Source organism: Doryrhamphus excisus, chromosome 9 (assembly GCF_030265055.1).
Source record: "Doryrhamphus excisus isolate RoL2022-K1 chromosome 9, RoL_Dexc_1.0, whole genome shotgun sequence".
NCBI classification, from domain to species: Eukaryota; Metazoa; Chordata; class Actinopteri; order Syngnathiformes; family Syngnathidae; genus Doryrhamphus; species Doryrhamphus excisus.
This window is the reverse complement of record NC_080474.1, coordinates 20,617,130-20,641,722: the sequence shown is the minus strand read 5'-3', so window position 1 is coordinate 20,641,722 and position 24,593 is coordinate 20,617,130. Positions and strand designations below refer to the sequence as shown.

The 24,593-nt window shown below is 41.0% G+C and overlaps 2 protein-coding genes across 3 annotated transcripts in view; one reads left to right on the top strand and one right to left on the bottom strand.

Moving 5' to 3' along the window:
- Positions 1 to 1,640: 1,640 nt before the first annotated feature.
- mospd2 (motile sperm domain containing 2) lies at positions 1,641 to 22,186 on the bottom strand. Of its 2 annotated transcripts, XM_058082274.1 has the most exons (16): positions 21,738 to 22,186; positions 20,916 to 21,086; positions 20,777 to 20,834; positions 20,291 to 20,446; positions 19,557 to 19,643; positions 17,793 to 17,947; positions 16,429 to 16,489; positions 16,320 to 16,358; positions 16,118 to 16,242; positions 15,830 to 16,006; positions 11,365 to 11,477; positions 6,373 to 6,466; positions 6,203 to 6,299; positions 5,940 to 6,060; positions 5,665 to 5,761; positions 1,641 to 2,976 (listed from the first exon to the last, which is right to left on the bottom strand). In XM_058082274.1, exons 2-16 carry the CDS (start codon positions 20,946 to 20,948, stop codon positions 2,824 to 2,826), a joined length of 1,566 nt encoding a protein of 521 aa, XP_057938257.1. In that variant the 5' UTR covers positions 20,949 to 21,086; positions 21,738 to 22,186; the 3' UTR covers positions 1,641 to 2,823. The 2 variants fall into 2 exon arrangements, with proteins under 2 accessions (XP_057938257.1, XP_057938256.1); XM_058082273.1 differs by having other exon boundaries at positions 20,916 to 22,186.
- Positions 21,003 to 24,593, top strand: part of fancb (FA complementation group B) — a 16,297-nt gene continuing 12,706 nt past the window's right edge. The window contains exon 1 of the mRNA XM_058082248.1: positions 21,003 to 22,276. Coding sequence (XP_057938231.1) covers positions 21,398 to 22,276 — 879 coding nt within the window. The 5' untranslated portion in view covers positions 21,003 to 21,397. The remainder of the gene's footprint in view (positions 22,277 to 24,593) is intronic.

The following is a 24,593-nucleotide window of genomic DNA, read 5'->3' as shown; positions in this document are numbered from 1 at the left end:
GAATTCCTCCTGAAATAACCCAAATAGTAAACATATAAAGAACTAAGCAATTTAAGACATAAGTGACATAAGTGCTCATGAGTGTTGCTGTCAATGTGTCAATCAGGGGAGCTGAGTGGTTTGAGGGCAGGAAGTGACAACAGGAGCCCATGTTAGAGATGATTGTGTCCGTTATTGCCCTACTCTTTGCCCCATTCGCTCCGTGTTTGCCCTGACTTTCCCAGTTTAAAAATAAAACCAAGTAAAAAGCCACCTGTTTAAATGTGTTTTTAATGTCGAACTTTTTATACCTGACTGCTTTTACTCATGTTTTAACTGTGTATAAACCAATGAATGTTGGATTTTAACGTATCTTTTACTCAGTTTACTTCTTTTTATTCTACTCCATTTTTCTGTAAAGTGTCTTTGAGTATTTTGAAAAGCGCTATACAAATAAAATGTATTATTATTATTACTCAAGTCTGGTGCTTGGGTGTAAAATGAGCATCAATATGCATATTATTTGAGTCATTTTAGGCCACATTCAGCTATGAAACAGCACGTTTTATTAAATGTCTTTTTGAAAAACCATAGAGTGAAGCCTTGGAAGTGGCAAGGCGTTACCTGTTTTTTGGTTGTTTTTTTTGGGGGGGGGGGCAAGGGAAAGCATTACCTGTTTTTTGGTTGGGTTTTTTTTGGGGGGGTGCAACGGAAAGGATTACCTGTTTTTTGGTTGGGTTTTTTTTGGGGGGGGGGGGGGCAAGGGAAAGCATTACCTGTTTTTTGGTTGGGGTTTTTGGGGGGGGAAGGATTACCTGTTTTTTGGTTGTTTTTTTTTGGGGGGGGCAAGGGAAAGGATTACCTGTTTTTTGGTTGGGGTTTTTTTGGGGGGGTGCAACGGAAAGGATTACCTGTTTTTTGGTTGGGTTTTTTTTTTTTTTTGGGGGGGGGGGGGGGGGGGGGGCAAGGGAAAGCATTACCTGTTTTTTGGTTGGGGTTTTTGGGGGGGGGGAGGATTACCTGTTTTTTGGTTGTTTTTTTTGGGGGGGGGGCAAGGGAAAGGATTACCTGTTTCTTGGTTGGGGTTTTTTGGGGGGGGCAAGGTAAAGGATTACCTGTTTTTTTTTTGGGGGGGGGGGGGGGGCAAGGGAAAGGATTACCTGTTTTTTGGTTGGGGTTTTTTTTTTGGGGGGGGGGAGGATTACCTGTTTTTTGGTTGTTTTTTGGGGGGGGGGCAAGGGAAAGGATTACCTGTTTTTTGGTTGGGTTTTTTTGGGGGGGGCAAGGTAAAGGATTACCTGTTTTTTTGGGGGGGGGGGGCAAAGGAAAGGATTACCTGTTTTTTGGTTGGGGTTTTTTTTGGGGGGGGGGCAAGGTAAAGGATTACCTGTTTTTTTGGGGGGGGGGCAAGGGAAAGGATTATCTGTTTTTTGGTTGTTTTTTTTTTGGGGGGGGCAAGAGAAAGGCTTACCTGTTTTTTGGTTGGGTTTTTGGGAGGGGGCAAGGGAAAGGATTATCTGTTTTTTGGTTGGGTTTTTTTTTGGGGGGGGGCAAGAGAAAGGCTTACCTGTTTTTTGGTTGGGTTTTTTTTTTGGGGGGGGGGGGGGGGGCAAGGGAAAGGATTACCTGTTTTTTGGTTGGGGTTTTTTTTGTGGGGGGGGTTCTTCAGAAACAACATTTCATCCACTCCAGCACAGCACTCATTTCCCATTGATCCCTAAAGGAGCAGGTCTCCATAGACTGCATGTGGGCTGGAGGTCAAGCTAACGTTGAAGCATGTTTTGATGTGATGTAAAATCAATCTAATTGAGTAGCTTGTGGCTCCTGGAGCTGCCTGGAGAATGACAGACACGGTCTGTACCAAGTCATGTAGGAACATATGTGGTGAAACAGCACCGATGTCGATGTCGATGCCACTCCACCTTTATCTAGTCGCTGTTGCACGTGTAAGCGCTTGGCGTACTTTTTACTCTCTAGAGAACGACAGTCTAGTAACACTGTGAAATATTCACCACCCAAATGGTCTGAAACGTAGCGAAAGCAGGTGTTACGTGCGGAGAAAAAGTTGCTGGGAACAACAAGAGAACCATCTGAAGAGTAGAAAGTAAAGTAGGTTAGACCAAAAGTAGGTTAGACAACTCAGGTCCCCCAACAACCTCGTAATCAACATTGCATTAGTTTGCTCATTATTGCCTGAATCATTGCAATCATCACTGGAGCGTGTTTGGATAGCGCGGCACTACGCCGCATGTTTGGGAACCAAACTGTGATCGCTCCTCGTGTCCTGATTGCTCCGATCTTGTTATAGATATCGTGGATAGTCAATAGGCTGCAAGGAGTGGGTGGGGGCGGGGGGCGCCGCTAATTGCTTGTGTATATTTAGTGGGCCGGTGTTGGCTAATTAAAAGAAATGGAGACACGGATCTCCTGTGGCTCCTTGCTCTCGTTGTGGAGAGCTTCGGCTCCAACATCAGCGTGTTTTCAATTAGACGCACGCGGCTGAATGCGTTTCTTCGAAAGGAGCGCCTGAACAAAATTAGTTTTTTTTTTTTTTTCTGACAAGAGTTTATTTTAATATCTGTGGTAGAATATCATATAAAATATTGTACAATACGCTCACAAAAATAAACCTCTCCTACTCATTATTTTGCAATAAATATATCTATTTTTTAGAATTATGCTCAGCATAAAAAAAATGCTGTGAGGTTCTTAAAAGTGTCATACCCCATAATTTGGCGCTACTCCTCTTGCCATGGCAACGGAGAGACAGACGGGGGGAGGAGGTAAACGACCCCCTGAGGTGGCAGACTCTTCTTCTTCTTCTTCTTCACGGGGCGTCGGGGGTCAAGATGGCTGCTGCCACGTCGCCAGCAAATGGACACAGTAGAGGTTGAGCATGACGAGACTCAGAACCAAGCCGACGAGAACCTTCTGGATCCGCAGACACGTCCTGACGTTTTGCTCCAGCCTGGAGTTGCTGGCCGTCAATCGCATGAGCTGGCGGGACAGAAACTCAATTAGTGGATTTAGGGGGGAAAAAACCTGGTCCGGCACGGGAAGAATAAAGAACAGAATAGAACCTGGAAAGTCGAGAACACCCGTCTGGGAAAATATACCTCTAAACCTGGAAGCGACCGAGGATTAACTTCAAACTTTGGCTTTTTGGGACACTTGAAGGATTTTAAGACTGCGGCATCAGTACACGCTTTGTGTACTCGTTGGAAGTATAAGCTGCTGCTTTTTTCTTCAACTTTGAACCCTGCGGCTTATACGGTGTTGCGGCTAATTTATGATTAAATAAATCATAAATAAATTTGACGCTAAAGCCCTCACAAAATAAAAAAAAAGTTCAATTTACATAACTGACTTATATATTAACCAAGCTACAGATACGATATTATTATTGTAGCAGCTAACATGAAAAACTGTATTTATCTGGCGGACTAACACGCTAACACGACCCCTCGCTAGCTGCTAGCGAAGAGTTTCAAAGATTTCACTTCAAAGACTCAACGAAAAAAATTTTTTACCCGTGGACTTGAACACACGTCACATGTGCTGGAAGACACGGCCATCCCAAGGCGAGCGGACATCGTTAAGTGTTGTTGACGGAACTAGCTAGGCTAGTATAGCCTAAGCTAGTATACTAACTAGCATATGTGTATCAACGCGCCTTCATTTAGGTCCAACTTACACCATGGTCTAGGAAGTGGACTCGTACATAACCCAAGGACCAATTAACAGTTTGCCCCCCCTTGACTGGAGCACACGTCACATGTGCTGGAAGACACGGCCATCCCAAGGAGAGCGGACATCGTTAAGTGTTGTTGTTGACGACGGAACTAGCATAAGTATGTGTATCAACGCGCCTTCATTTAGGTCCAACTTACACCATGGTCTAGGAAGTGGACTCGTACATAACCCGAGGACCACCTAACAGCTTGCCCCCCCCCGCCCCCGCCCCCTTGACTGGAGCACACGTCACATGTGCTGGAAGACACGGCCATCCCAAAAAGAGCGTACATTGTTAAGTGTTGTTGTTGTTGACGGAACTAGCATAAGTATGTGTATCAACGCGCCTTCATTTAGGTCCAACTTAGACCATGGTCTAGGAAGTGGACTCGTACATAACCCGAGGACCACCTAACAGCTTAGTAGTTTTACTTTATTTTGGTTTGATTTGATTTATTTTATTTGACATGGTCGGTCACATCGCCTCACTTGCCCACATGCCGAGCGAAAGGCCGAACGCCAGTAGGGAGAAGGAAATCTGCTGTCGGAAACCTTTTAGCTCCCTCAGTGGAAAACGGTATTCACTTACTAAGTGGTCATCTTGAGCATGGGGGGCTATCTTTGGAACGTGCTAGGGAGAATACAAAGTCGGAATTGCAGTGACTGTTAAACTTGTCGACAAAGACGTAAACAAAAACATGTCCACAACATTAGGTACACAGCGGAGACTCAATATGGCAGCTGGATCAAACGACATTATTTATGTATTGCTCTCTGGTTCTACCATATCTTACTTATTGCGTGGAAATATGGGCTAATAACTATAAAAGCAATCTAAATGTACTGCAAAAAAAAAGGCCAGTAAGGATAATTCATAATGCCGCCTACAGAGAACATACTAACTCCTTATTTCTAAAAATCACAAATACTTCAACTTACTGATATAGTTCATCTTCATATGCATAAGGCTAAAAATAAGCAATTAGCTAAAAATGTCATCCAATACTTCTCTACAAGAGAGGAGAAATATGATCTCAGGGAAGAAGTACATTTGAAACACTTCTATGCTAGGACCACGTTAGCGTTAGCATAGCGTTTCAGTATGTGGAATCAAACTATGGAATGGATTGAGTAAGGGAATCAAACAATGCACAACGATGAGCCAATTATATACTATAACTTACAACTATAATACTACTACTACTACTACTATATATATCACTATATTGACACTTACTATGGTACACATTATGGCATTGGATGCTCATATCACCGAGTACTTCAGTACAATAAAATAAAACTAAACTAAATTAAAATTAAATTAAAATAATAATATAATATAATAATAAATAATAATAATATAAAAAATTATAAAATAAATGTAAAAAAAGTACATTATGAAAGCAGGAAGTGAACAAATGTAACAAAATTACATTTTAATTTTAATTAAAATTAATTTAAAAATTAATTTAACAATTTAATAAAATTTAATTTAATAAAAAAATAAAATTAAATTTATTTTTTTTAAATTAAAATTAAACAATTACAAAATTTAAATATAAAATAAAAAAATAATAAAAAAATGAAAACAATTAAAATTATATTAGGAAAGCAGGAAGTGAACAAATGTAACAGTTAGTGATTGTAAAAGTACCAGATGGAGGGGTAGGATTTAATAAGCTTTGCTTCTTCCTACTCCTTTTGGACATGTGGAACTGGGAACTGATTATGGGATGCATTCAATTGTAATCTGATGCATGTTCAAATGAAATAAAACCATTACCATTACAATTACCATTACCATTACCATTACCAATAATGATAATAATGCACCGATTTCATTGACATTCCCTTAATAATGTTTTCCCTATGGAGCAACCACATCCTCGTTTATCCATCCTATTGGTGTACCTAATGTTGCGACCGGCCAGCGTGAGTGATTTAAAAAATTACCGCCGTGTTTATATCCTTGCTGCTTCCAGTCTCGGCCGCACCGTCCTTCAGAGGGCTCGCCGCCGGTTTGGCGCTCTCCAGAACATGGCAGCGGAGCCTGTGTGGGAGGAAGGCCTTCTGATGAGGATCACCAAGGACGTGTTGACCACCAAGGAGGTGTGACCATCAAGGAGGTGTGACCACCAAGGAGGTGTGACCACCAAGGAGGTGTGACCATCAAGGAGGTGTGACCACCAAGGAGGTATGACCACCAAGGAGGTATAAGTAAGCGCTACCTGTGTTCCATGATCTTAGCCTTGGGTAATTCTTTCCAAAATTGGGCCAGCTCTTGAGATCCTGCATTGTCCATCTCGGCGGCCATCACTAGGAACCGATCCTGGGGGGACGCCTGAGAAGCTGTTAAAAAAAAATGAAACCTTTCAGAAAAAAACTGTATGCCTGTCAATCAAAACAACACTAAAGACTGATTTGGAGTTTGGGGTAACGAGGGAGTAGACAACCGATTCCATCGTGTCGAGCGATCTCTAAACCGAAGTACCTCCATGCAAGGACACCACTATATCGATGGAGCCGCCGGGTTCACAAGTGCTACTGCTGGGCTTCACCCGGTACTTCTCAGGTGCCGTGGTCCGGACCTGTGGCGTGGAGAGGAACCTTCCGTGAATATTGGCAGGAGATCAGGGAATAAATAATCTGGCATACGCTCACCTTGAAGGCCAGTGGGTTTTTGGTCACATTGCTCAGGATAACGAGGCTTTTCTTCTCCGTGTCTCCGGAACCGAAACTGAGCTCCTCTGCAGGGCTTCAGGGGGGGGTACCAAAAAAAAAAAAAAAAAAAGTGAAGCGACATCTTGGACTACATAGGAACTCTTTAACGCCAGTGCTGCATTCAAGGTCTGTTAGGAGATGATTCCGGTTGACACCAGTTCATTTGGGCACCGCCATGCTAAGTCAACATCGCCGTAGTATATCGTTACCGGTATTCCCGCACCGATGTGGTCACATGGGACGCGCGGCAAACATGATGGGTGTGTGCCTGTGGACAACGCAGTATCGGTACAAGTAAAACTCGACCAACTGGTTCAATTGAAAGCGATATAATTACAACAACACAACAGAAGTACTATTGTTCCATACTGTTTATCACGCTTAACTGCTTCCAGACCCGACCGCGGGTTTCTACGTAGTAGGATTACTTTTTTATAAATGGAATACCACCTTTATTACTAGAGTGCTGTACGCATGGAATAAAAATAATACCTTTTAATCTCACGATACCCAATATAGTAGCCATTTCAAAATTAATGTAGACTCACACGTTAGCATTGGGAGTCACATTATCACATTGTCTCATCAGTGTAACATTACTGACACCTAGTGACCGGTGTAGAATACTACAGTACATACAAATGCATCTTCTGAATGCCTTGTATTTGTATTTTATTTTTATTTGGGCCATAAACATGTAAATGTACTTAGATATGCATTTTTTTGGAGTACTAATAGGCCGTAGTCGACCATAAAACAGCTCTGATTTATTAATATCGTTACAAAAATAAGACGAGAGTGACTGTGAAATTCAAAGCACAAGTTGGTGAGGGTAAACTGTAAAGTAAATAAAAGTAAAGTAGTAAATAAATACTCAAGAGTCTCCTATCGTCAGGGGTCTCTAATTAGCGCCGTGTCAACAAAAAAAAAACTAGCGTCACTAGTTGTGGCTGTAGACAACCTCTTGATGTAATTTTTTAATCAGCTCTATTTAATAAAGGCCTTGTGCCTTATCAAAATGTGCTGTAGCAGCGAGAGGATTCACTTTAGTGAACATTACTGACACCTAGTGACCGGTGTAGAATACTACAGTACATACGAATGCGTCTTCTGAATGCCTTATATTTGTATTTTACTTCATTGGGCCGTTTTTATACTTGAAAATGCTTAATTTGGGTTATAAACATGTAAATGTACTTAAATATGCATTTTTTTGGAGTACTAATAGGCCGTAGTCGACCACAAAACAGCTCTGATTTATTAATATCGTTAGAAAAATAAAATGAGCACAAGGTGGTGAGGGTAAACTGGAAAGTAAATAAAAGTAAAGTAGTAAATAAATACTCAAGAGTCTCCCATCGTCAGGGGTCTCTAATTAGCGCCGTGTCAAAAAAAACTAGTGTGGCTGTAGGCAACCTCTAGATGTATTTTTTATTAGCTCTATTTGAAGTATCATGGGTGTTGCCTCTGCATAAACATTCATTCATTCATTTTCTACCGCTTTTCCTCACGAGGGTCGCGGGGGGTGCTGGAGTCTATCCCAGCTGTCTTGGGGCGAGAGGCGGGGTACACCCTGGACTGGTGGCCAGCCAATCACAGGGCACATATAGACAAACAACCATTCACACTCACATTCATACCTATGGACAATTTGGAGTGGCTAATTAACCTAGCATGTTTTTGGAATGTGGGAGGAAACCGGAGTACGGAGTACGGCTTCATTTGTGGATAGAATCTCCGAAATAGTTGAAGAATGTTCCGCATGCTCGCTCTGATACGATCACATTCCAAGAGCCTGACTCAAATCCAGCATGTTCGGAGACGTCTATTCCCGGCCCCTCATCAAGGCCCACTTTCCACCCAAAAATAACTGTGCCTCGCTGCGTGTCGGTAGCCAGCTCCTACACTTCCTGCCACTTTAAAGCAAGACATCCTGTGAATCCATGAATGTGCGCGGGAGAGCGGCGTGCCGGATCTCCGAAAACAAGTGTTGCGCATATCGACCAAGATGTTCTTTTCACATGATTGTCGCCAAGCTCGATTGTCTTGAACAGCTTAATTGATCAGTCGGTACGTGGGCCGATGAATCAATTGTTCGCTGAGTCGAAAAAGGAGCTGCCATTGTTAATTATTAGCAGAAGTCATCGACCGCTCTCTGTGGGCACACGACGCCAACCTCACGGCCAATCCGGGTGAAAGTAGGACATCTGACAGTGGTGGGTGATTTCTGTTTGTTAGAAGGGACATAAGAAAGCCTGCAAGCAAGAGCTTTTCTTCCTGTCACTCACACACACACACATCAGCGAGTTAGCAAACAAGAGGAGGAGTCGGGATGCTCATTTTAAGATCATTAAACGTTTACAAGGAGACCAGGGTTCAATCCCACCCTTGGGCATCTCTGTGTGGAGTTTGCATGTTCTCCCCGTGCATGCGTGGGTTTTCTCCGGGTACTCCGGTTTCCTCCCACATTCCAAAAACATGCTAGGTTAATTGGCCACTCCAAATTGTCCATAGGTATGAATGTGAGTGTGAATGGTTGTTTGTCTATATGTGCCCTGTGATTGGCTGGCGACCAGTCTAGGGTGTACCCCGCCTTACGCCCGAGGACAGCTGGGATAGGCTCCAGCACCCCCGCGACCCTCGTGAGGAGAAGCGGTAGAAAATGAATGAATGAATGAATAAACGTTTACATGAGTTTTTCTCTTTCCGAATGGAATCTTTCCGAATGACCTTTCCGAAAGCAATGGTATCCATGGAAAGGAATATTCCAATCGTGTGTCTCCATGCGCCGCTATAATCAACCAGAATAGTCAATGGGGCATGCCCAGTAAAACGTAAACACCAACATCACGTGATACCGACTTCCTGGAGTTTTTCTTCCACTTGTTGGAATAACTCCGTATTGCCAGTTTTTCCTTCGTCCAGTCTTGGAATTTAGTTTGAATCAAAAACAAACTTTCCTTAGCAGTCCAGTGCCGATTGCTGGCCTCCATTTTTTTAAAAGTGAAGAACGTGTGGAGCTGCGTGTTACGTCATATAAGATAAGATAAGATAAAGTTCAATCTTGCTAATATTTGATAATGAAGCCGGGCACATGTTTTATATAGATATGTATTTTCTTTTGGAATAAAAGTGGACTTGTGAATGGCGTATAGAAGGGTTTAGATTCTGTTCCACAGATGGCGCTAATGCACACCAAAGCTGCTTGCCAACCGCCAATAAACAACAGAAGAAGAAGAAGAACGCAGTCTGACAACTTTCCGTTTGAGCGGGTACAAGATACCTCAATCGGATTGGGGAAAGGAATATTCCACCCCTGGGAATCCCATTATAAATTCATTGGGATTGGAACTTTTCTTTGGGAATGAGGTGTATACAAAGGTTACATTCTTTCCGTTTGAGCAAATAACCCCAATGGAATTGGAATATTTGGGTCCATGTATACGTGGCTATTGAAGGCACGCTGTAAATGACCCATTACTTTTGTCTTTTTTTTTTTTTAATACTTATGCATTGATGCGTGTATATTATATTTAGGTCTGTTTTTTTCGCCACAGACGAGGACTCCTGACAGCTCAAGGCTACAAATGATGCCGATAAACACACAAAAATGAGCCTTAAATGCAACGATGTTTCTGAGCGCTGTTAGTTTTTAATTCAAGGCCAGGGGCTGCCCAGGAGAGAGGGGTGGGGGGGTGGGGGGGGGGGGTGCTTTGATCGCCTATTTCGCCGAAGCTTTGCTCAGCTCCGAGACCCTCTCTTGAGCTCCGGCGAGTACTTTACTGTGGGCAAAATAACGCTCCGCCAAGACATGAAAAAAAAAAAGAAAATACATACAGCGAGGCTTAAAAAGCTCCAAATGATAATGCATTTGCTTGCTTTTATTTTCCGTGTAGAATACAGCAAGTGTTTTATAGCCATATGTGCCCGTTTAGGAGATAATGACAATGTGGGCGTGTTGTCACAGATTTTCCCAAATGAGCTCTTTCCCGTCTCCATCTGATAATAGTTTGTAACATCTGTAAGAGCCTCTTCGTAGTTGGTGAAAAAGTAAGCCTGAAGAAGACTTCACAATGACCTCGTATCAAATTCCCCGATTAGGAACTGCTTTCAGTTTGATAAATGCATGTTTATCTACAGTAAACCTCGGATATATCGGACTCGGATATATCGGAAATTCGCTCACAACGGACAGATAAAAAAGAACCAATTTTTCTGTAATGCATTTCCAATAAAAATTCATTGCATATATCAGATTTTTTATAACGGATTTCGCCTATTTCGGACAAAATCTCCAGTCCCGTTCCAATGCATTTCCATGAAATTTCCCTCGCATATATCGGATGGCCGCGTTGTGGCGCTCCGATTCGCCGAATCGTGACAGGCCGCTATACGACGTCATTTGCAGCGTTTGCAGCGTTGCCTGCGCGTCCAGGTACATTGGAAACATAGTCAAGGAAGTGCCTTTTTATAACGGATAAAATCCCATTTACGCATATACCGGATATAAATCCGATATATGCGTAAAACGGACATTTTCCGGTATACGCATATAACGGATTTCGCTTATATCGGACAAAACCAGTGGGAACAATTGAATCCGATATATCCGAGGTTTACTGTATATGTTTGTCATACTCGGTACTCCGGTTTCCTCCCACATTCCAAAAACATGCTAGGTTAATTAGCCACTCCAAATTGTCCATAGGTATGAATGTGAGTGTGAATGGTTGTTTGTCTATATGTGCCCTGTGATTGGCTGGCCACCAGTCCGGGGTGTACCCCGCTTCTCGCACGAAGATAGCTGGGATAGGCTCCGGCACCCCCATGACCCTCGTGAGGTTAAGCGGTAGAAAATGAATGAATGAAAGAACAGCGGCCATTATTAGAGGAAATGTGATAACTGGATGTAAATATGTTGTGGGGGGGTACCTGATGTCCAACAGGGCACCCTTAAACGTGGTCACAGGTTTCCTGGCTCCCTTGGTTCGGCTCTCTGCTTTATCGTTGTCGTCCGTCCTCAAATGGTCCTCGATGAAATTCACCTGAAAGGACATAAGCATACTTCATTAGCGAGGCAATGTTCAACACGTGTCGTGTTATCAGGTAATTAAGAGTAATAAACATGCCAGAGTTCACGTATATGTCATTTTTTTTTTAAAGAAAACATCCCCTGGAGGCCCACCTAACCTTTTTCCCTCCCAATCAGTGGAAGCGCTGTTCAACAATGAGCATGTCCGTTTGAGAATGCAGAACGAAGATGAACCTACTGACTTTTTAAAAAGACAAGCTTTCATAAAAAAAAACAAAAAAAAAAAAACACCCTCATACACTTTGACCTAAATCATCCTAAACGGAACCACAAAACCGAGAGACGCTGAGACAGGAAGTTGATTTTGAACATGGTTGTAGAGACGGAAAAAGCAGGTGGGGGCGGGTGCGTGGGTGGGTTCGGTGTGTGTGGGCGGGTGTTTAGCGTTCACGTGTTTGGGATGGGGAAGCAAAGGTAATCTGACTCCGCATGTGATGGGAAAAGTGAGTGACTCACAGCGGAAGTGTGACATTAGAGCCAACTAAAGCTTATTGCTGGGATTGCACGTGGCAGAATGAAGAAATTGAGATAATCAGCTGCTAGAACTTCTCCATTTATTATTCACCATTTTAAAGTGCAAACTTGACACCAAAAAATGGAAGTAAAATGAGTAAATAGAAAGTAAAACAGATGAAAAAAAAAAGTATTAGGATGATCTAAAGAGGAGTTTACATTGTTATTACATAGACATAACTAATAATAATGAACACAAATGATTTGATGACATGATTTTATAATGAACATGAATCAAAAAGGCATTTTGTCATGATCAATAAAAGAAAAAAATTAGCTTGTAAAACACCTGACCTATTTTAGGTCTGAACCTTAAGTTTGGAAACCCTGATCTTAGGCACTTCTATATTTGTAAATACAATACAAATAATCATTACAGAGTTGTTGTTTTTTTTAAACATGAAATTAAATGTTTCATCAATTTTGCTAAATTGATTTGGTAAAAGACACTTAAAATGTACAGTAAACCTCGGATATATCGGATTCAATTGTTCCCACTGGTTTTGTCCGATATAAGCGAAATCTGTTATATGCGTATACCGGAAAATGTCAGTTTTACGCATATATCGGATTTATATCCGGTATATGCGTAAATGGGATTTTATCCGTTATAAAAAGGCACTTCCTTGACTATGTTTCCAATGTACCTGGACGCGCAGGCAACGCTGCAAACGCTGCAAATGACGTCGTATAGCGGCCTGTCACGATTCGGCGAATCGGAGCGCCACGATGTGGCCATCCGATATATGCGAGGGAAATTTAATGGAAATGCATTGGAACGGGACTGGAGATTTTGTCCCAAATAGGCGAAATCTGTTATAAAAAATCCGATATATGCAATGAATTTTTATTGGAAATGCATTACAGAAAAATTGGTTCTTTTTTATCTGTCCGTTGTGAGCGAATTTCCGATATATCCGAGGTTTACTGTATATAAATAGGAATAAAGAATCATTATGTGTTAGAAAGGAGTGCTTGAAATGTTGACGGGACGTAGGCTGAAATGCTGGTATAAAGTGAATCCTCTCGCCGCCACAGTACGTTTTGATAAGGCACAAGTCAGTCAGGGGTCACGCCGTGATCAGCGCTTGTCAGACTGCTACTACTGTATATGATAGTGTTGGCGATGAGGCACAGTGGGAGTTTGTTAGTGCTTTGCCTTTGAGGGATGCGGGTTAGATTTAGTGCTGCGCTGGGATGACTTGGTCTACTGTTTTAAGACAGTAATTCTTTTCATACTTCCTCCAGGGGAAGTTTGAGGTTGGACACTTGTAAATGAAATGTTTGCAAGGATGTGCAGTATCGGTTGACAGTAATGTCTTTTGGTGATTGTGCAAAGAAAAAATGTTAAAATAATAAAAAATCAGGCCAACTATCAATTTAAAAACAGAAATGTCAGCAGGTCCTGGCTAAAATGTGGAGGGTCAAAATGAAATGTGACATCCGAGACGCCGTCAGTGTTGAGGGCGTCGGAGGGAGGCGCGCTCACACCGATTCACACCTGCTGCAATCTTCCAGAGAATGAGCGCCGTGTGTGGGCGCAGTGATCCTACACTGCCTCACCACCTCCAGCCCTTTTTTAAAAAAAAAAAAAAACAGAGAGAGAGGCAATTAGCTTCCGTGAGCGCCATCAAGTCACCGAGGAACCAACAAGATTTTGTCTTGAAGAAGAAATGGAAGGTCGAGGCGAGAGCTCATTCGGACAGGCTGTTATATAGGAGAATATAAGACAGCCACAGCGGAGGCCGGAGGATTGAATAAAAGTGCTTTTCTCCTGATGACACCGAGTACAGTCCGGCTTACCATGGTATCTTCGTGATGCTAAACCCTGAGATCCCTCCTTGGAATCCTATCAGTCGTAATATTAATCATGCATTCTGGAGTGAGCATTCAAGTATAAGCGTAGTTGTATGGTTCGTAGGGTCCTGAGCCATGCCGCTTTTCAGTGTCCCTTGGTTGGGCGTGCTGGTTGCTGTGCTGATGGAGGCTTTACTTTAGTCCATCCCTACCACGGTGTACCCAACAGTCCATTTTGGTGGAAATGTGGCTAAAAAGTACTATACCAACCAGTAATTCTAGTACCTGCAACAGTTTCTGCAGAATAGAAAATGAACTTTAACACAAACGGAACCTGCTCTTTTCGGTATAAGCCCCCCATACAAAACATACTTTGATTTGAAAAGAGGCTAATGACTTGCGATGCATGACCAATGGTTAGTATTCACAATGGCAGCTCTTGTTTGTTTGTTTGTTTAAATGGTTGGGGATTAGCAAGTAGTTGAGGTTTCGGTGTCCCGTCGTTGTGTTTAGCTACAGCCTCGTAGAAATGTGGGTCAAGCGCAAGTCGACACAGCGCCACGTTAACCCCCGTAGCAAATAGATCATCAAACGGCTGTTTGATGGTGATGAACGTGCCGCAGGGCATCGATTCCACGCAGGCTTATTTTTGCACACAGCGAGCTGCAAAAGAAACCAAATTGATTCCGAGGCTGGTGGCTGGAGTAGAATGCGAGAAGCGATCTCCAGTCAGGAGTGCGACAAGAGGACGGTTGCGACCAGGCGGTTGTGGACGTTTTCAAGCCAGACCATCCAACCCCGGTAGGACGCCTTCCGTCATACACGTTACCGGCTCAAACACGAGAGATGATGAAAGGAAGCCAAACATGTTAGAAGTCACCTTCCAGCTTCTGAATATGAATATTACTCCGCCTCTTAGTTAATAGTCACCTGGGTTGAACTTTGAGTAAGTGAAAGTGGAGCATCGACCATCGAGAAATTTCAGTCACAAAAAAAACACTTAAAAAAAACACTTTAAATTTATTTTTGAATAACAAATATATAAATAATATGTCAATGATTATCAGTTTTGGAAATATGGGCCATTATTTCATTGAATAAATTACCGTATTTTTCGTATTTTATAAGTCGCACTTTTTTTCATTGGTTGGCTGTTCCTGCCACTTATACTCCAGAGCGACTTATAAATGAAAAAACTGTTTATGTTACATAAACACTGGACACCTTTTCTGTTCATGTTTATTTTTATTTTTCGTGTAGCTCATATCTTACACCTATTCAGCCTGTTCTCTATTCCAAGAGGACGTAATGTCTGTTTTGGTCAAGTAGTTTGTAAAACAAATTACTCGCAAAAAATGCCACTTATACTCCAGTGCGACTTATGTATGTTTTTTCTACCTAATTATGCATTTTTGGCCTTGTGCAACTTACACTCCGGAGCGACTTTTACTCCAGAAATACGGCATATAGTTAAAAATCCACATCCTTGCATGTTTACATTCTTATTTGTGAGCGGCGAGCCGGTCCTTGAATGCACCATCGAGCTTTCTCCCCACGCTGCACAGCTAAGACTGTTGCACCGTATTTTTCCCGTTTTTCTTTCATGTCATATTTCGTTCCAAATGCTGCTACTGTGTCAGGTTTGATGACCTTATTGAGTGCTAATGTTCGTACGTGTTTGTACGCCACAACCTCAAGTTAATTCATGCAAGCACATGCTAGCCCAGCGGTTCTATTGAATATTGAAAGTCCTCCCTGCTTCTGGCTGACAGTTCACCACGACCCCTCACCCCCCGGGGGACCTGCCCCACATTAAAAGAGTGACGTTATAATCATGTCCCAGACAATCAAACTCCAGACTGGTACTGATGGATGATGGCTCTGTACTGTACACACTCCATCATAAATAGCGTTTCATTTGGTTCGTGCGTCCAAAACGGTGATCTTGGGAGTAAATAAGGAATAAGGAAATATGGAAGTTCTTTCTGGAAGTACCTTTTTGGGCTTGACGACAACCTCGGTTGAGTTGAAGCTGGACTCGAGGCCGTCTTTGCTCTCCAGCTCGCCCTCCTTGCTCTCAACCTCGTCCTCGCTGACGATGGGTCCGTTGTCGCTGATGGGCGTCTGGAAGTCGTCGTCGGGGAGCGGAGGGTAGCTGTACTTGAAAGGATCCTAGAATAAACCCAGACAGCTTGTATCAATGTTAGAACGAAATTTTGCCAATTTTGCCAACCAATGTGGCGCCAACTCGGCAAGAGTAGCAGTGCGACGACAACAACGTACCGTTCCACCCATGTGAGGCGGCAGGTACTCTGCGTCGATGAAGGACTGGATTTCCGATCTGGACGTGAACTTGAGCTTGCTGATGGCCTCCGGTCCCAACCAGGACTTCACGATCTTCCATGCAGCTGCACGAGAAAGAAGCGAGCGCTGTACGTTAGCATGGGAGCCTGAGAGAACGCGGCCGACTCTCTCTCTCTCTCACCGTTCATGATCCACGGCATATCCATGATGATCATCTTGGCTGAAAGCACACGTGAGGAACTGTCAACATGACGTCAAAGTCACAGCAACAAATGTGGAAGTTTACTTACATAGCAACTTCGGATAATATACTTTGAAGCAATTGATGACATACTTCACAAAGTCCATGTCCTGCAACAAAATGACACGTGTATTTTTGCTGGGCACCGTACAAGCCGCTTATGGACGGTTAGCAATACTAGAATATACAACTATTACATATTTACACACCCTCCCTCCACTATATATTACACCTGCGTGATGTAATAAGACACGAGAGCTTCATTAAAAATGTGTAAATACAGCATTTTTGGATATAGTACTTGGATCTCTTCACATTGTGGAATGCCTCGTACTAAACTCTTGATACTTTGCCGAAATATTGACATTGCCTGCTACTGTCCCACAAACAGCAATCAAGTATTTGACGACGACTGGGATCGGCTCCAGCATACCCTTGCCACTCTAATGAGGATAAGTGGAAATCTGTGATGTCACAAAGCGATATTAAACTAAAGTTGATTTTATGTAGGGTGGTCTAGGGGTTAGCGCACAGACCTCACAGCTAGGAGACCAGGGTTCAATTCCACCCTCGGGCATCTCTGTGTGGAGTTTGCATGTTCTCCCCGTGCATACTCCGGTTTCCTCCCACATTCCAAAAACATGCTAGGTTAATTGGCTACTCCAAATATGAATGTGAGTGTGAATGGTTGTTTGTCTATGTGTGCCCTGTGATTGGCTGGCGACCAGTCCAGGGTGTACCCCGCCTTACGCCCGAAGACAGTTGGGATAGGCTCCAGCACCCCCCGCGACCCTCGTGAGGAAAAAGCGGTAGAAAATGAATGAATGAATGAATGATTTTATGTAGCGCATAATTGATCAAATTAATTAAAAAAATAATAATAACCGGCGGACAAATCAACTATGAAAACCCCTGTGGTTGCACGCCCCGAGTATCTGTGATGGCTGCTCAGTGTAGCGTTTCATGTCGACTGCAATCATCGTGCAGTTTATCAATAGACGAAGGCCCTACGCCCTGACTGGGCTCCATAATTGGCAGGAATCCTCATTGCTATGCAGGCGACGCGCTCCACAAGCCCTAACGAGATCATACTGAACAGGGCACAGGCTCGGATTTTCTAAACTCCTCACTTTATATGCATGTTGCACAGTTGTGTGTTTTTTTTTTTGCATGTGTCTTCCTCACGTTGGTTTATGTGTTTAACCCGTTGGGTTTTCTCCAGAGCTGCAAGAGGGAGCTCGCGTCTGTGACACTGAGCGTCCACGGATTAGACAGCCCCCCTCGAAAAGACCAGCGGGATTTAAAGGTTATTTTAATCTCCAGAGAGTAAAACCACTGAAGAGCATCAGTCCCTGAGAGCCCGCAGAAATAAGACGATAACTTGAGACTTTGCCGAGACATGTTTTGACTTACGATATTGCTGAGGCCAGAATCTGACATGTCAAACACAACCGTCAGGGGCATCCCGGGTTCTTTCTTGACGTATCGTTCCAGCCAGAAAGCCACATACTTCTTCTTGTCTATGATTGTTTTCGAATCCTTGACATGGAGCTTCACTTTGAACCAGACTGTAAACAGCGAAATATGACAAATTACTTGCATGTCACGGAATGACGAGCGAGCCCCTTTCACACTTCCTACAAAAGACAACTGTTCTGCCTTGTCGCTCTGTATGCAAGGCGCAGATAGAGAATGGGGAGGACAATGTTGACCCGGCAATTTGCCGGTTTTTGAGGTGTAACAAGGTAGTACGCCGCTTGTGTGTAGTGCAGGGGTGTCTAAACTTTTTTTCACACAGTGTCACAGTGATGTATTGTCAGCCAACACATAAGTTATATATATTTCCAGGATAAACCGCCTCTCTTTGCTATAGGTGAAAAAATGTATCATTAGTACTTTGCTCTTTTTTTCTTTTGTCCAATTAGTCCAATAATATTAGTAAATTTGGTTTCATATTATTATGACTTCATTCTCGTCATATTATAACATATTTGACATTATTTTACCTCATAATATTACAAGTTTATTCTGGTTATTCTTAATATCTTCACCTTATTCTCGAAAAATTACAGCAGTTTTTTTTCCCTCCCCATTCGTGTTGTTTTTTTTTTTTACCCAATTTCTTTTTGCAAATGTTCTCCTTGTAATTATGACTTTAGTCCCATGATATTACAAATTTATTCTCATAAATTTTAACTTTTCCCGCAACCTAATTTTCCAAAAATGACACCTACATTTTGGTTCTCATATTACAACTTTTTTTTAAAACAAAAAAAACATCTAAATTTGTTATTCTTAATATTTTCAACTTATTCTCGAAAAATTACAGCAGTTTTTTTCCCCACCCCGTTCGTGTTGTTTTTTTTTTTTTACCCCATTTCTTTTTGCAAATGTTCTCCTTGTAATTATGACTTTAGTCCCATGATATTACAAATTTATTCTCATAAATTTTAACATTTTCCGCAACCTAATTTTCAAAAAATGACACCTACATTTTGGTTCTCATATTACAACTTTTTTTTAAAACAAAAAAAACATCTAAATTTGTTATTCTTAATATTTTCAACTTATTCTCGAAAAATTACAGCAGTTTTTTTCCCCACCCCATTCGTGTTGTTTTTTTTTTTACCCCATTTCTTTTTGCAAATGTTCTCCTTGTAATTATGACTTTATTCCCATGATATTACAAATTTATTCTCATAAATTTTAACATTTTCCACAACCTAATTTTCCAAAAATGACACCTACATTTTGGTTCTCATATTCCAACTTTTTTTTTTTTTTACAAAAAAAAAACATCTTCATTTGTTAATATACCAACTTTAACCTCAAAAATGTAGTTTTTCCTCATTACTTTGAGGTTATGTTGTAAAATTATTCAATTTCTGCTGTTTTTTGAGCTTACTTGCTGCACCTAAAAAAAAAACCTGTGATGCACCTTACACACCCCTGGTGTAAAGTATCGTTTCGCACTCAATGCTCATTTCTCCCACCCTGTTTTGTTGAAAGCAATTGTTGCTGTCCAAGGAAAATGACCGTGGGTTACTATATCAAAGCGTGTACAGTTACATTTCATTTCAAAAGGCACACGGGGGATAATTGATTATCAGGTGTTCTTTTGGCATCGTTTCTGTGTGAAAGAGGCTCGCGTACGCAATGAAAGAAAGATGTGCATACAGAGCTTGTTGCCCTCTTTGTCGTATCCATGGAGGTAGACCGCGCCGGTCTCAAACATCCACTTGGGAATGCTGCTCTCAGTGAGGTCTGAGGGGAAAAACAAGATTGTTAGGTAATTGCCTCACAAATGAGGATTGCGTTAAGAGTGCGCACCATGAAAAGTCATTCTGCGGTGATCGCTCCATATTTTTTCAGAGAGGAAGCTACATTTAATCCATAAAAAAACCCAAATCTAAGAATGTGAAAATGTTACACAGGCTTGCAAAAGTGCTAGATTTCATGGTAAAACACACAAAAAAAAGGAACAACCTCTATTTTTGGTGACACAGATCTTCCTTAAAACAACTGTCTGATAAATTGCATTTTCTGAATCAAACACCAGCCAGCCCAGAGTAAAGAATACTTAAACAGTGGGTATTGTTGTCAGCCAGTTCATGTTATTTATCACACAATGCCACCTCTGTATGCGCTCAACCCTGAGAAGCATAGAGAAAGGCGCTGTATGAGGATGAGGCACTGATCGGCCAACCTCTAAGTAAGGCGATGTCAACAGCCGTATTGACAGGAAGCACTTGCTATTGAGCACTTCCATCGGCTGCTGTGCTGACAAACTAAACACCGTAACATGGCATTTATGCTGTAATCAAACTCGTCTTATTGGAGTGCCTGGATTATGAATATATAATAGGGTTTTAGGAAACTAAATTTGTGTGCAGAGTAATGTAATCCCTCACCGTTCACGCAAAATTCCTTTCTCCAGTGAAAACTCTCATCTATCATTTTCAAGGCATCGTCCACAACATAAATCCGCCACGTCAGGTAGCCCTCCACCAAGGAATTGTCTTTCTGCAGTCTGTCCACATCTCTTTGGTCGTATTTATCTGCTGAATCTAGGGAGTGACATTAGAAATAATACACTTTTAAAGCATACAATGTCAGTGATCTGCACAAATAGAATGATGTTGTCAATGTACTATGTAAAGGCAATGCAGAGCCACCATTAGCTGGTTATCTCTTGGGGCTTATCGAGCCTTTAAGCGTTAAGTCATGATGTTATCAACATGGCAAAACCAAGAGGGCACTTAAGTTTATATATCGGTGACTACAATGGAAGAAAATGTATGTGTAGGTGTGAATCTTTGGTAGGTATTACAGTACAAAGTAGTAGTACACCGTGCAAAGGTGCCAGGTGACATCTTAAAAACATAATGACTTTCTACCTTGGAGAAATTCATTCTTGAACCTCTCTCTTGTCTCCTCAATTTTCGCCTCAATGCCCTGTCACAAGAGTTGACATAAGTTTAAAAAGCAAAGCAAAAACAGTAAGTATAATTAACTAACAATTATAATAATAAATACCTGCTCTCCTTGGTGCTGTTCAAGTTCAGCCATATTCAACAGCCACCGCGTTTCCTTCCCTTCCGATCGTTAGCTAGCTAGCTAGCTGCCGTTTGGGTGAATCACTGCCAAGTCGGAAACTGACGCCCCGTCGAAGCCATTTTGGTTCCAGTCTTTGGCCACTCCTCTTCGCTTTGTTGTTCGAATAAGAAATGGGTGTGGCATTTGTTTTTAATACAAACACAAGAATGCTGTAAACCGAGCTTTCGCCGTGCCTGTGCGTTTAGGACAGGCGTTACAACAGAAACCTGTTAGCTTAAGCCTGTCAACACACCGCTGTTTACATTGTCAACTCCCACAATGCATTGTGCTCCTCTACTTCCGTGTTGGCGCGCGCATTCGAGCGTCGAAACAACACGTTTCAGTTGAACTCCCTTAAAAGTATACAACTACTTATTATATAGTTATTTCCCCAATTGCAAGGACTACAAAGGCTACTTACAATGAAGAGCGTTACGTCAACTTCTAATTGCATGTCATTCTGCGGTAAGATAATCACATTTAATCACGTTCCCGCCGCAAGTGACAACAAGAAAAGCGAGTTGACATTCCACAGCTTTTCTTTCCAACCGGAACAAGACGTATTTGTAAAGGCGGCTCAAGGATCTTTTGTTATTAGTCACAAAGACGCTTCCCGTATCGACTCCTCACTGAAGTGTAACTACGCCGTAGATATTCAAAGGAGGACCACAACTCCTTGTGTTCTTGTGGCGAAAAGGAACAAGAAAGCAGACATTTTCTTGTACAGTCTGTTCACAGTGAGTGAGTCAAACAGACTCGAACCTTGCATCGACTTCCAGCTGCCTCACCACCTCAATGGAGATGCCCGCATCTTCAAGGGTCCCACAGTGTTGTGGACGCACTCTGATGCTGTGTTTCATACATCCAAGGCGGACGCAGGAAGGGTCAAGCGGGTGTCCCTCCAGCTGACCCACAGTCTTATTGGTGAGCTTCCACTTCATGGAGGACAAGCGTTCATACTGGGAGAGTCACCCACCAAGCAGACCATCGGCTACATGCTAGAGACTGGCCGCACCTTTAACGGCGCTATGATTCTACCTAACTTTTACATCAGCATCACTAAGTGCATCCATGTGCTGTCGGCTCACCGAGCTGGAGATGTGTTGCACTGCACCGTGGTTGCAGCCACCTCCAATCGACAGCTTGTGTACCTGGAGGACGGCATGGTGAAAGACACATGGCAGCTCCCATTCCAACAAGCTGAAGATATCCAGGTGGTCGACACGGGAAGGAATGGACTCATATTTGTTGTGTCTTTTAGCCACGGGCATGTGTGCGCCATCAGGAAGGACACATTGCAGGTGTGTATAATGAGATGTTCAAGGTGAGTGTTCCAATTAGCATTCATTGACCAGTTTCGCAGCCGCTAGGGTGCAGGTTTGCATGAAGTCAGGGGGTTTGAGTGCTATGCCGTGTACAAATCATTCATACGGTCCTTATAGCAAGGTAACTTCGTAGTAGTCCTGTCTCTTTTTCTGATAGAACACAATGTTTTTATTTTTTTCTTCTTTATTTCGAACACGAAAAACATCCAAAGCAGCACAAACCAACCAATATCAATACAAATAAAAATACCTATTTATATATAAAGACGTACACATGTTCGAAAAGGGAGTGGGAAGAAGTCAAGACTTATCTAGTTCCACCCCCCCAACCACCCAGATTCCAACCTCATCCCAACAAAAAATATATTACTCCTTGTCTACACAGAATAAAAACCCCATATCCAACCACCCTCACCCAGCTTGAGGCACCAAACTATGTACTATCGTACATAGTCCAATACAAAAGAAAGAAAGAAACCACTTCAACTGAAGAGTCACCACACCAGTCATCACAAGCTAACATGGATATAAAAACATCATTGTTATGGTATTGTTTCAGTGAGATTGAAAAAAAAGTATTTGAGAGAAAAAAGAAAAATATTCTTTAAAATACCTCAAATTAAATAATCATACTTGAGTCTTAATACTTCCCAATTGTCACTGCTATCCCAAGTAGTGTTTTTCACTTCCCCTTTATTTTATTTTATTTTATTTTATTTTATTTTATTTTATTTTATTTTATTTTATTTTATTTTATTTTATTTTATTTTATTTTATTTTATTTTATTTTATTTTATTTTATTTTATTTTATTTTATTTTATTTTATTTTATTTTATTTTATTTTATTTTATTTTATTTTATTTTATTTTATTTTATTTTATTTTATTTTATTTTATTTTATTTTATTTTATTTTATTTTATTTTATTTTATTTTATTTTATTTTATTTTATTTTATTTTATTTTATTTTATTTTATTTTATTTTATTTTATTTTATTTTATTTTATTTTATTTTATTTTATTTTATTTTATTTTATTTTATTTTATTTTATTTTATTTTATTTTATTTTATTTTATTTTATTTTATTTTATTTTATTTTATTTTATTTTATTTTATTTTATTTTATTTTATTTTATTTTATTTTATTTTATTTTATTTTATTTTATTTTATTTTATTTTATTTTATTTTATTTTATTTTATTTTATTTTATTTTATTTTATTTTATTTTATTTTATTTTATTTTATTTTATTTTATTTTATTTTATTTTATTTTATTTTATTTTATTTTATTTTATTTTATTTTATTTTATTTTATTTTATTTTATTTTATTTTATTTTATTGTTGAGCTACAGATAACAAAATGGTCATATATGCATTATTGCAGGGCTCTACATTAAAAACCAAAATGACTTGCCCATGGGGAATCCTTAAGGTGAGAACTACTTGCCCCATGTAAAATGAAAAGACTGCCATAATGATATCATATATCAATATATGCTGATAATTCATCAGATAATAGTACTGATGCATTGTATTTGGAGGAATGTCTGAAAAATAGTGTAGATGTATGTTAACATGGCAAGCCATGCTACCTTACACATGGTAGTCGTAGTAAGCAGTGATATTTAGAAGTTGTGCACCACAATGAAACATTTGACACATTTGTGTACTCGTAAAGTGTTTTTAATCCAGAAAAAAATGCTCAATGGTCAAACAATAATTTGTGAAGCAAAGGTGAGAAAAATACACAGAGAAATGGAAGCGCTAGGTTTTGTAGCTTGTGCAAAATCAGCACTTGTTATTGGATCTAATGGGTGGTGTTTCATTGTGACCACTTCAAATTGTCACAGCAATGTGATTCACTCACCTGTGCCATCATTTGATTTGCTAACCGCTAATAAAATACTTGTTTAGGAGGCACTGTTTCATCACTTTTTGCTGTTTTCCTTCAGAAGTTGTTGAAGAATTAGACGATGTTGGCAGGGACGCCATGATAGATGTTGTCCTAGTAAAACGATCGCTGATTGGTTGATCGCGAACAAGAACGGGTGTGGGTAAAACGCGGATTGTGGATTACGGACCGCGGTCTAAATAAACGATTCTGATTGGTCCATTTCAAGATTTGCAAGGATTGGTTTGCAAATTACCACCGGAATTATGCAGTCCGTGTTTTACCAACACCCAACAAGAACCGCTTTAAAAAAAACTCTTGGCAGTACGGCATGCTAAAGTGTACTTGCCCGACGGGAATATTAATGATTGGATTTACTTGCCCCAATTTTGTTTTAAC

Excerpts from the sequence above, each read along its gene's own strand:
- mospd2 (XM_058082273.1), bottom strand. The coding sequence starts at position 20,948 with ATGGCTGAACTTGAACAGCACCAAGGAGAGCAG. Across the intron at positions 16,007-16,117 it reads CGCCTCACATGGGTGGAACG|GATCCTTTCAAGTACAGCTA; the intron begins GTACGTTGTTGT and ends GGTTTATTCTAG. Across the intron at positions 5,762-5,939 it reads GCTAAGATCATGGAACACAG|GCTCCGCTGCCATGTTCTGG; the intron begins GTAGCGCTTACT and ends CCTCCCACACAG.